The 13,305-nt window shown below is 43.7% G+C and overlaps 1 protein-coding gene across 4 annotated transcripts in view; it reads right to left on the reverse strand.

The window, feature by feature from the left end:
* The window catches only part of LOC122561962 (WW domain-binding protein 2-like), a 91,110-nt gene extending 80,572 nt beyond the window's left edge, over positions 1-10,538 (reverse strand). For all 4 annotated transcript variants that reach the window (XM_043714299.1, XM_043714298.1, XM_043714297.1 and 1 more), the window contains exon 1: positions 10,440-10,538. In XM_043714299.1, the coding sequence (XP_043570234.1) occupies positions 10,440-10,477 (38 nt within the window). In that variant the 5' untranslated portion in view covers positions 10,478-10,538. The remainder of the gene's footprint in view (positions 1-10,439) is intronic.
* Between the last annotated feature and the right edge of the window lie 2,767 nt (positions 10,539-13,305).

Consider the following 13,305-nt stretch of genomic DNA (forward strand, 5'->3'; position numbering starts at 1 on the left):
TCTGCTTTTGGAGGTAGTATGGGCTGAAGTCAGAAATAGGAAAGGTGCAGTCACCTTGTTGGGTGTTTACTATAGGCCCCCCAATAGCAGCAGAGATGTGGAGAAACAGATTGGGAAACAGATTTTGGAAAGGTGCAGAAGCCACAGGGTAGTAGTCATGGGCGATTTCAACTTCCCAAATATTGATTGGAAGCTCTTTAGATCAAGTAGATTGGATGGGGCGTTGTTTGTGCAGTGTGTCCAGGAAGCTTTTCTAACTCAATATGTAGATTGTCCGACCAGAGGGGAGGCCATATTGGATTTGGTACTTGGTAATGAACCGGGACAAGTGATGGGCTTGTTAGTAGGTGAGCATTTTGGTGATGGTGACCACAATTCTGTGACTTTCACCTTGGTTATGGAGAGAGATAGGTGCATGCAACAGGGTAGGCTCTACAATTGGGGGAAGGGTAAATACGATGCTGTAAGACAGGATCTGAGGAGCATAAGTTGGGAGCATAGGCTGTCAGGGAAGGATGTCGTGGAAATGTGGAACTTTTTCAAGGAACAGACATGACATGTCCTTGATATGTATGTACCTGTCAGGCAGGAAAGAGATGGTCGTATGAGGGAACCTTGGTTGACGAGGGAGGTTGAATGTCTTGTAAAGAGGAAGAAGGAGGCTTACATAAGGTTGAGGAAACAAGGTTCAGACAGAGCATTGGAGGGGTACAGGATAGCCAGAAGGGACAGCCAGCACGGATTTGTGAAGGGTAGGTCTTGCCTTACCAGTCTTACTGAATTCTTTGAGGAGGTGACCAAGCATGTGGATGAGGGTAGAGCAGTGGATGTAATGTACATGTATTTTAGTAAGGCATTTGATAAGGTTCCCCATGGTAGGCTTATGCGGAAAGTCAGGAGGCATGGGATAGAGGGAAATTTGGCCAATTGGATAGAAAACTGGCTAACCGGTCGAAGTCAGAGAGTGGTGGTAGATGGTAAATATTCAGCCTGGAGCCCAGTTACAAGTGGAGTTCCGCAGGGATCAGTTCTGGGTCCTCTGCTGTTTGTAATTTTTATTAATGACTTGGATGAGGGAGTCGAAGTGTGGGTCAGTAAATCTGCAGATGATACGAAGATTGGTGGAGTTGTGGATAGTGAGGAGGGCTGTTGTCGGCTGCAAAGAGACTTAGATATGATGCAGAGCTAGACTGAGGAGTGGCAGATGGAGTTCAACCCTGCCAAGTGTGAGAGTCGTGAAGTGATGTTGCAGCTGTACAGGACCTTGGTTAGGCCACATTTGGAGTAGTGTGTGCAGTTCTGGTCGCCTCACTTTAGGAAAGATGTGGAAGCTTTGGAGAGGGTGCAGAGAAGATTTACCAGGATGTTGCCTGGAATGGAGAATAGGTCGTACGAGGATAGGTTGAGAGTGCTAGGCCTTTTCTCGTTGGAACGGCGAAGGATGAGGGGTGACTTGGTAGAGGTTTATAAGATGATCAGAGGAATAGATAGAGTAGACAGTCAGAGACTTTTTCTCCGGGTACAACAGAGTGTTACAAGGGGACATAAATTTAAGGTGAAGAGTGGAAGGTATAGGGGGGATGTCAGGGGTGGGTTCTTTACCCAGAGAGTGGTAGGGGCATGGAATGCACTGCCTGTGGGAGTGGCAGAGTCAGAATCATTGGTGACCTTTAAATGGCAATTGGATAGGTACATGGATGGGTGCTTAAGCTCGGACAAATGTTCGGCACAACATCGTGGGCCGAAGGGCCTGTTCTGTGCTGTATTGTTCTGTGTTCTATGTACCTACTAGAGAAGGTACAAATCTTGACCTACTCTTGGGAAATAAGGCAGAGCAGGTGACTGAGGTGTGGGGGGGCACTTTGGAGCCAGCGACCATAATTCTATTAGTTTTAAAAAGTGATGGATAAGGATAGACCAAATTTAAAAGTTGAAGTTCTAAATTGGAGGAAGGCTAATTTTGTTGGGAATAAGGCAAAAAATCTCAAAAGCTGATTGGGGGCAGACGTTTGCAGGTAAAGGGATGGCTGGAAAATGGGAAACCTTCAGAAATGAGATAACGAGAGTCGACAGACAGTATATTCCTGTTGGGGTGAAAGGCTGGTAGGTATAGGGAATGCTGGATGACTAAAGAAATTGAGGGTTTGGTTAAGAAGTTTGGTTAAGAAAAAGAAGGAAGCATATGTCAGATATAGACAGGATAGATCGAGTGAATTCTTAAGAGTATAAAGGCAGTATACCTAAGAGGGAAATTAGGAGGGCAAAAAGGGGACATGAGATAGCTTTGGCAATTAGAGTTAAGGAGAAACCAAAGGGTTTTACAAATACATTAAGAACAAAAGGGTAACTACGGAGCAAACAGGGCCCCTCAAAGATCAGCAAGCTGGCCTTTGTGTGGAGCCTTAGGAGATGGGGGAGATACTAAATGAGTATGTTGCATCATTGTTTGCTGTGGAAAAGAACATGGAAGATATAAAATGGAGGGAAATAAATGGTGACATCTTGAAAAATGTCCAGAATATAGAGGAGCAATTGCTGGATTTCTTGAAACACATTAAAGTGGATAAATCCCCAGGACCTGATTGGGTGTACCCTAGATCTCTGTGGAAAGCTAGGGAAGTGATTGCTGGGCCTCTTACTGAGATATTTGTATCATTGATAGTTACAGACAAGGTGCCAGAAGACTGGAGGTTGGCTAACGTGGTGCCACTATTTAAGAAAGGTGATAAGGACAAGCCAGGGAACTATAGGCCAGTGAGCCTGATGTCAGTGGTGGGCAAGATGTTGGAGGGAATCGTGAGTGACAGAATGTACATGTATTTGGAAAGGTAAGGACTGATTAGGGATAGTCAACATGGTAAAAACAATGACTGCAGATGCTGGAAACCAGATTCTGGATTAGTGGTGCTGGAAGAGCACAGCGGTTCACGCAACATGGCTTTGTGCGTGGGAAATCATGTCTCACAAACTTGATTCAGTTTTCTGAAGAAATAACAAAGAGGACTGATAAGAGCAGGGTGGGGACGTGACCTATATGAATTTCAGTAAGGCATTCGACAAGATTCCCCATGGGAGACTGGTTAGCAAGGTTAGATCTCATGAAATACAGGGAGAACTAGCCATTTGGATACAGAACTGGCTCAAAGGTAGAAGACAGAGGGTGGTGGTGGAGGGTTGTTTTTCAGACTAGAGGCCTGTGACCAGTGAAGTGTCACAAGGATTGTTGCTAGGTCCACTATTTTTCGTCATTTATATAAGTAATTTGGATGTGAGCATAACCGATATAGTTAGTAAGATTTGCAGATGACACCAAAATTGGAGGTGTAGTGGACGGTGAAGAAGGTTACCTAATGATTACAACAGGATTGTAATCAGATGAGCCAATGGCTGAAGAGTGTGAGATGGAGTTTAATTCTGAATAAATGCAAGGTGCTGCATTTTGGGAAAGCAAATCAGAGCAGGACTTATACACTTAATGGTAAGGTCCTAGGGAGTGTTGCTGAACAACGAGACCTTGGAGTGCAGGTTCATAGCTCCTTTAAAAATAGAGTCACAGGTAGACAGGATAGTGAAGAAAGTGTTTGGTATGCTTTCCTTTATTGGTCAGAGTATTATGTACAGGAGTTGGGAGGACATGAGTTGGGAGGTTGTACAGGACATTGGTTAGGCCACTTTTGGGATATCGCGTGCAATTCCGGTCTCCTTCCTATCGGAAAGATGTTGTGAAACTTGAAAGGGTTCAGAAAAGATTTACAAGGATGTTGCCAGGGTTGGAGGATTTGAGCTATAGGGAGTGGTTGAATAGGCTGAGGCTGCTTTCCCTGGAACATCAGAGGCTGAGGGGTGACGTTATAGAGTTTTATAAAACCATGAGGGGCATGGATAGGATAAATAGACAAAGTCTCCTCCCTGGGGCAGGGGAGTCCAGGATTAGAGGGTGAGAGGGGAAAGATATTAAAGAAACCTAAGGGGCAACTATTCCACGCAGAGGGTGGTGCGTGTATGGAATGAGCTGCCAGAGGAAGTGATGGAGGCTGGTACAATTGCAACATTTAAAAGACATCTGGATGGATATATTAATAGGAAGGGTTTGGAGGGATATGGGCTGGGTGGTGTCAAATTGGACCAAATTAATTTAGGATATCTGGTCAGCATGGATGAATTGGACAGACGAGTCTGTTTCCAGATTTCTGGATCAGTGGTGCTGGAAGAGCACAGCAGTTCAGGCAGCATCCGAGGAGCTTCAAAATCGAAGTTTCGGGCAAAAGCCCTTCATCAGGAATAAAGGCAGCGAGCCTGAAGCGTGGAGAGATAAGATAGAGGAGGGTGGGGTGGGGAGAGAGCAGCACAGAGCACAACAGGCCAGTGGGGGAGGAGATGAAGGCGATAGGTCAGGGAGGAGAGGGTGGAGTGGATAGGTGGAAAAGGAGCTAGGCAGGTCGGACAAGTCCGGACAAGACAAGGGACAGTGCTGAGCTGGAGGTTTGAAACTAGGATGAGGTGGGGGAAGGGGAAAATGAGGAAGCTGTTGAAGTCCACATTGATGCCCTGGGGTTGAAGTGTTCCGAGGCGGAAGATGAGGCGTTCTTCCTCCAGGCGTCTGGTGGTGAGGGAGCGGCGGTGAAGGAGGCCCAGGACCTCCATGTCCTCGGCAGAGTGGGAGGGGGTGTTGAAATGTTGTCCGGAAACCCTGCACTGCCCGGTTCTACCTCCCTCCCAAGATCCACAAGCCTGACCACCCTGGCCGACCCATTCTCTCAGCATGCTCCTGCCCCACTGAACTCATCTCTACCTACCTCGACACTGTCCTATCCCCCCTAGTCCAGGAACTCCCCACATACGTTCGAGGCGGATGATTTGGTTTATGCGAAGGTTTGTAGAGTGGAAGGTGAGCACCAGGGGCGTTCTGTCCTTGTTACGGTTGAAGGGGTGGGGTCTGAGGGCGGAGGTGCGGGATGTGGACGAGATGCGTTGGAGATGCGATGAGTCTGTTTCCATGCTGGTCATCTCTACAACTCCACGACTCTTAACTGTGAATGCTGTAAATCAGAAACAAAAACAGAAGTTGCTGGTAAAGTTCAGCAGGTCTGGCAGCATTTGTGAAGAGAAATCTGAGTTAACGTTTCAGGTCCAGTGACCCTTCCTCAGAACTGATGTTAGCTCATGAAATGTTGGTTTGTATGCACAAGATAGAGTGGGGAGGAGGTAAAGAATAAGTTGGCATAGAGCCCAAAGAGAGAGAAGAACAGTTGGACAGACAAGGAGTGGATAATGATCTGTCTAGGAAGCAGTGCCAACAACATCATCAATATATCAGAGAAAGAGTTGTGGGTGAGGGCCAGAATAGGACTGGAACAAGGAATGTTCCACGTACTCCACAAAGAGACAGGCATAACTGGGGCCCATGAACTCACCCTGAAAATGGCAGATATGGGGAACGATTATTTTGCTTCAGTATTCACAGCAGAAAAGGAGGGTCGCTTGCTGGAAGATCCATGGAAATTAGCACAGGATCAAAGATAAGGTCTAAATACAATTAGCTTAGAGTCATCAAAGTGGGGAAATTAATGGAACGGAAGAGAGTGACAAATCTTCAGGACCTGACGGTTTCGATCCACAGGTTAGGTGGTAGGAAAGCATATTATCTTTCAGTTTCTTGGATTCAGTTCTACCTCTAGATTGGAAATTTGCTCATTGGCTCCTCTCTTTAAGGTTGACAGAGGGAACCCATGGAACTCCAGACCAGTTAGCCTAAGATCTGCAATGGAAATTATTGATGTCTAAAATCAAGAATAAGGTAACATATTTTCAAGGTGATCAGGAAGAGTCCGCATGGATTCTTGAAGGGTATGTCATGCCTGATAAAAGGAGGTGATGTTGGTTATGGACTTCCAGAAGGTTTCTGATAAAGTCCTAGACAAGAGAAATTATTGATACAGATAGGAAATTTATTAAGTGGAGGAAAGTTGGAATAATAGATAAGTACTCAAATTAGTCAGATGTGACTAGTGGTGTCATGTTATTCACAATGTCACAATGACCCAGAAAAGGCATAACAAGTCAAATATATAAATTTGTTGCAGCATGTGCAGTTGGATTTAATATAAGTATGTGTGGGGTTATCTATTTCCGATCAAAAAAGAATAGAATACTTTTTTATTAGAAGGCATTTATTAGAATATAGTTAATGTCCAATGAGATTTGGGGTTCAGGTACACAGCTCTTTAAAATGCCATGAACAAGAGTAGAAAATAGTAAAGAAAACTAATGAATGCTGGCCTTCATATCTAAATGGCTGGGGTATAAAGATGCAGATGTTAATCTGAATTTGTACAAAAACTCTAGTTAGACCCCATTCGAGTAACGTGAGCAGATCTGAGTAGCATCCGTTAGGAAGGATGTTTTGGTCATAAAGGGAGTTCAAGGTTTACAAGGATGATATCTTGACTTCAAAGTTTAGGTTGTGAGGAGTGAATAGACAAATTGGGCCGTTATTGTCTAGAATTTAGAATGTTAACAGGATATTAACAGGGAAGAGTACAGTAGATAAAGATAAACTATTTCCACTGGTTGAAGCTTATAAAACAGGGGGCAGAGTCTAAGAATTAGAGTCAGGCCATTCAGGAGACATGTTAGAAAGTACATGCAAAGAATGATGGAGGTTTGGAAATCTCTTCCTCAAAAATTGATCGTTGCTAGTTCAACTGTTAAATTTAAATCTAAGACAATTTTTTTTTAAGCAGGAGTATCGAGAGATATGGGACCATGGTAGGCATATGGAATTAGGCTACAGATCAATTGTGATCTTATTGAAGGACAAAACAGGTTTATAGGGCTGAATGGTCAACTCCAGTTCCTACCAGAAACATAACAGGCATACAAATAGTGTGACAATGACAGCAGATCAAAGATTTTTCAGTGAATAACTTATCTATTCACTCCCCAAAATATGGAGAAAGTGAGGACTACAGATGCTGAAGATCAGAGTCGAAGAGTGTGGTACTGAAAAAGCATAGCCGGTCAGGCAGCATCCAAGGAGCAGGATAATAGATGTTTCGAGCATAAGTCCTTCATCAGGAAATTCCATCTCCAAAATGTGTCCACCATTTACAAAGCACAAGGCAGGAGTATGATTGAATATTTTCGATTTGTCTGGTTGGGTGCAGCTCCAACAATACTCAAGGGGTTCACAACATCCAAGCAGAGCAGCCCAGTTGATCACCATCCCATCCACAGTGATACACAGAGACAGCACAGCATACCATCTTGAAGGACAAGATACATCGTTATACCACCACCTACATATTCTCCTCCAAGCCACACACCATCTTAATGTGGAACAATATACTAATGTCGCAATATGAAAATCTTGGAATTTCCTCCCTAACACCACCGTTCACCCCTTGCAGTTGAAGGAGGCAGCCTACCACAAACTTTGCAAGATAAATCAGAGGTTATGTAATAAATGATCTCCTTGCCAATGAAGCCCACATCACAACAACAAAAATGTTGAGTGCAGCTTATCATGTCAAGAGCAGAAAGACAAGTTCTTTAATCCACTCTCCAACGTATTCTGTGTTATAATCACACATAGCGGAAGATATGTTAATTGGCATGAAGAACTTCACACCAACACTAATTAAAGGGATCATAAACTACCTATACATTTGCTGGTGGATTAATTCCTCTAGATGTTCATGCAATTTTCCTGTATTTCATTGTCTGAATAGTATAGAAGAGTGGTCCAACTGATGCTAGAATACTTATTCATTTAAAATCTTGTGCTGAATAAAGTTGCTTGCACTCGTCGGTATCTGCTTGACCTTCTTCTGGGAATTGAGCATAACTGGGGCATGAAAGAAGGCATGCAAAGCATGCAAACTGCTGGAAAATGGAGGGAGAAAAGAGCTCTTGGTAGGAGGCCTTATCCACATTGGGTATTCAGAGAGCAGTTCTCTTACCTCAACTTTAACAGGAGACAACATTTGAGATATTATAATTTTACAACAGAACTAAAATCTGTCATCTGCTGCTGCAGCCATAACGGCAGCCACAAAGCACAACAACGGCAGCATTGATGGGGGAATATCATGATGACCATGGCTCCTAACTCATATGATACAGAATCGTACGATAATTAGAATACAGGGGCCAATTCAGGGATCATTATGACTATGCTAACTCTGTAGAATAGCAACTCAGCTAGTCCCACGTTTTTTCACTTGCCATTATCCACCGATTCCAGTTTTGCTAGGGTTCCTTGATCACGGTATCGAATGTGGCACTAATGTGAAGAATTGTTGCTCTCACCTTACCTCTGGAATTCAGCTCTTTCATCCATGTTGAGTTATTTAATTCTCCACCACAATTTACAACTAGATGTAGCTGAGCTGCAGAGCTTAGATATGATCTGCTGTCTATCACTTGCTGTTTACCATGCAAGTAGTCCAGTTCGGTGGCTTCATCAGGTTAACACCTCATTTTTAGGTATGCCTGAAGCTGCTCTTGGCATGCCCTCCTGCATTCTGCATTGAACCAGGGTTGATCCCTGATTTGATTGCAATAGTTGAGTGGGGATATGCCAGGCTATGAGGTTGCACATTGCGAGTTGCTAGATCTATTTGAAGTCGGTGCTACTTAGCACAGTGATAATCATAGAATCAACACAGATGGACAGCATTCTCAATGTGAAAGCAGAGCTTTGTCTCCTAAAAGACTGTGTAGTGATCACTTTTACCATTTACTGTCATTGACAGACGCATCTGCAACCAATAGATTGGTAAGGGTGAGGTCAAGTATGTTTTTCCTCACTGTTGGTTCCATCACCAGCTGCTGCAGACCTAGTCTAGCAGCTATGTTCTTTTAGGACCCAACCAGCTCCATCAGTAGTGTTGCGGCTGCCACTCTTGGTGGTGGACATTGAAATCCCACACCCAGAATAATTTTGTGTCCTTGCCAACCTTGGTGCTTCCAAGTGTTGTTCAACATGGAGGCGCACTGATTCATCAACTGAGGGAGGACAGTATGTAATAATCAGCAGGAAGTTTCCTTGATCACACTTAACCTGAAGTCATAAGACTTCATGGAGTCCACAGTCAATGTTGAGGACTCCCAAGGAAACTGCCTTCCAACGGTATGCCACTGTCCTGCTAGAGTGATGGTGATGACAGTGTCTGTAAGGTATGATTCCCTGTTTCTACCATTGACCTAGGCAAGGCAAAAGATAATGCCATATGGTCCATCCAGTTCCATTTCTTTGTTGAGACTTTGTAGTGATTGATACAACTGGCTTGCGAGACTATTTCAGAGGGCAGTTGAAAGTAATCACATTGCTGTAGATCTGGAGTCACATGTCAATCAGACCAGGTGAGATGGCAGATTTCCTTCCCTTAAGGATAGTAGTAAGCCAGATGAGTTTTACAAAAATCAACAATGGTTTTATGGTCATTAGTAGATTCTTAATTTCAGATTTTTAAAATTGCATTCAAATTCCACCATCTGCTTTGGCTGGATTTGAACCCAAATCATTATTGGAGTTTCTGAATTAATAGTCTAGCGCCAGTGTTCCCAAAGTGGCTGAAACAGTGTCATGTACAACTCCATGATGACATTCTGATAGTCAATGCACTGACCAATAAAGGCAAGCATTCCAAATGCTTTCTTCACCATTAGTCCAGCTGTTTAATTCTAAATTTATTAACTAAATTCAAATTACACCATCTGTAGCAGTGGGATTCAAACCCCTCCTCCGAGTATAGCAGCCAGTTCTGCTGGATTATTAGTCCAATGTCACCACTAACCATGACAGTGTGTGGTATCTCTTCCATCCTCAATTAAATATTTGTCTTATGCTAGGTCTTACTGTTCAATGTATTCCACAAGTGAGTGGGCACACTATTCACTTAGCAATTCAGTTTGCTAGTGACACACAACTCAAAAGTGCAGTAAACAGGTGGGGAAATTGTAACAGGCTTCAGGGTGAGGACACAGACTGTTGTGACAGGCATCCCTCTGACAGGAGTGCGGTTGCCAATGTGAGAAGACTGTGTTATTTTCGGTCATGTTGATTAACAGATGGACATTAGCCAGGGCACTGGGAAGACCACCCAGCGCGTTTTGTTATTTTGTTTTCTGGGGGAAGGAGGAACCGAGCAACACCAGGATCTTAACGTTTAAACGGAAACCGAATAAATGTCTGAAGGGAGAGAAGTGGCAGAGGGTTGGCAAAACCGCGGGACGTTTTCAACCGCTACGATGGGCCGAATAGCCTCACCCTGGGACTGTGTCGTTCTATATAATTGATAAATACAATCAGATTCGATCATAAATAACCGTTAATATAAATGCAGCTATTTTGTGTAACCGACAAGAGTACATCAGGTTAAAACTCCGAGCCGAGGGTCTGCAGCCGGAGCCGGGTTTGCTGTCCCTGCCGTTACCTCTGGTTACCGGGCTCCCCCGGTCTGTTGACCGCCATCTCTCCGCCGGACTGAGGGACAGAAACATCGAGAAACCGGTCGGCCCCGCCCCCTTTTACGGGGACACGCCCCCTCTCCGCCTCTTAAAGGGACACGCACCAGCCCCCAGGCTCCACCTCACCCTACCTCACAAACACCTCAACAAGGCAATGACCTATAACACAGGCCCAGATCAGAGCGGTGCTGGAAAAGCGCAGCAGGTCAGGCAGCATCTGAGGAGCAGGAGAATGGACATTTCGGGGAAAAGCCCTTCATCAGGAATTGAGGCAGGGAGCCTGCAGGGTGGAGAGATAAATGAGGGGGGGGAAGAAAGTAGCTTAGAGTACAATAGATGAATGGGGGTGCGGATGGAGGTGACAGGTCAGAGAGGAGGGTGGGGGGAGGTAGCAAAGAGTACAATGGGTGGATGGGGGTGCGGATGGAGGTGATAGGTCAGGGAGGAGAGGGTGGCGTGGATAGGTGGGAAGGAAGATAGGCAGGTAGGACAGGTCATGGGGACAGTGCTGAGCTGGAAGGCTGGAACTGGGAGGGGAAAATGAGGAAACTGGTGAAATCCACATTGATGCCCTGGGGTTGAAGTGTTCTGAGACACGGGCGTCAACGAGCGCACAACCTGATTCAAGATGTATAAAAAGTTTGACGAGTCTCACCAGTTCAAAGCGCAGATGCTTTCACATTTTGCACTCTTTTGATGTTACTGAATATTTCCCATGTTAACTACATAATTTGTTAGGCTTCCCTTCAACGTCATGTCAAAGTGTGAAAATTTCAACCACTGAACATCAACTCCAAATTCACTAGTGGGATAGAACTCCTGATCCTATAACCACCCTGGGGCTAATTCTTACTTCCTACTTGACTCTATGAGCCAAGAGCTAGAGGAATTGATGATCTCCAAAGTCATTACGAGAACTTTCTAACGCCAACCCAGGTGTTTCAACTCTTGGTAGATAAGCAGGAGGCTGGAAGAACACAACAAACAAGGCAGCATCAGGAGGTGGAGAAGTGGACATTCCCGAAACATTGACTTCTCCACCTCCTGATGCTGCCTGGCTTTTTTTGTTCCTCCTGCTAGTCTACTTTGGATTCCAGCATCTGCAGTTTTTATTTTGTGTCTAAATAAGTTTCGAGTTTTAGAACAGTTCCTTCTCCAGGTTGCAAGAAATTTACAGTTCATTTTAAAGAACAGGGATAAGGTATATCTTTCTGCCTTATGTCTTATTCATTCTCAGGAGGTGGATATCATTGGCATTGTCAGCATTTAATGTCCACCTTCCCCTGTCCTGAGAAAGCATAGTGTGAGATATTACCAGCTGGTTTATAATGCTACTATAGAAGCCAGTTGAGTCAAGCACATTAGTAAAGACACTGAAGTAATATAAGAATGGCAGATTTCGTTTCCAAGACCACATTAAATAAACAATTGGGTTTTACAAGAATCTAAAAGCTCCATAATCACTTTTACTGACACGAGCTTTAAAATTCTTTAATTTTTACCTGAATTCCAATTTTTAAACTCCTACACTGGGATTTGACCTCAATCACTGGTTACTAACCTGTATTACTTTGGCACTGCAATTTGCTTTTTTTTTAATTGACTGGGCAGAATTAATCTCACTTTTTCATTTCTTTCCTAGCACAAGCCATTTTGAAGTGGAGGATACTAAACTTCCCCATAATTTTGCAGCAACAAAGCCAGAAAATAACTTAGATTTAGAGAAACATTTACACTTTATTCCAACAATTTTATGAGACCAGTTATTACCTTTCCAAATGTTCTGACAAAGATGTCACCAGTGAATATGGTGGCTGGGCAGAAGCAACAGCAAGACAAACTATGAAGTGAAAATTAAATTCAACTTCCCTCCTCTAGAGAGTGAGCTGCTGTGAAGCAGGGAATACCTTTGGTCACTAACACTGAAGAGGTTGCAATTCCACCGCACTGGAATAAAGAATTATTAGCATCCAGTCTCAGAAACAACTTGTTAAACAATTAGCACCGTTTTCTGTGGGATAAATTTTGGCTGTTTGAAATTTGACATGCTTGTGTTTGTTCTGATGACAGCAAGATGAGAAGCTTCAGCAATCAGTCAGCAATAATTCTATTTACATCATGCCCTTTCCAACTTCAAGGTTTCTGAAAGCACTTTTGCATGTGTCACAGGTGACGTTAGAAAGCTTGCAGCCAATTTATGGACATGCTCCCACGAACAGTAATCAGATAATGACCAGATAATTTGCTCTTACATTATTGATCTTAGATTATATTGAATAAAAAATTACAATTCTTCAGCTTGAAAGGATTTCTCAGAGTACAAAGCACAAATAGAATAGAGAAACTGAAACATTATTTTAAACATTGGACTAGGAAACTGTTGATGCCAAATAACAATAGGTAGGAGAGATAACTCAATTCAGATGTCCACTTAACTCTCCAGAACTCACTGGGAAATATCAGGTGATCAGCTGTGGCACCCTGACACCGAATACCTTGTTGATTCTCATCTAGACTGTAGACATAGCCACTTGGATGAGATAGTGGAGAACATACAACCCCTATAGTTGTGGTCTAGTGTGGGTCAGCACCTTCAAGAGATGAGAACAAAGAGAGAAATTGCTAGCTATACAGTAACCAGAAATGTTGTGGAGGTGCTGGTGGTGGCCTGGGATGGACAAAGTCAAAAATCATACTTCACCAGGTTATAGTCCAACAGGTTTATTTGAAATCACAAGCTTTTGGAGCAATGCTCCTTCATCAGCTCCAAAAGCTTGTGATTCCAAATAAACTTGTTGGACAGTACCCAATAACACAAAGGGGAGCACTCAC

Source organism: Chiloscyllium plagiosum, chromosome 24 (assembly GCF_004010195.1).
Source record: "Chiloscyllium plagiosum isolate BGI_BamShark_2017 chromosome 24, ASM401019v2, whole genome shotgun sequence".
NCBI lineage: Eukaryota > Metazoa > Chordata > Chondrichthyes > Orectolobiformes > Hemiscylliidae > Chiloscyllium > Chiloscyllium plagiosum.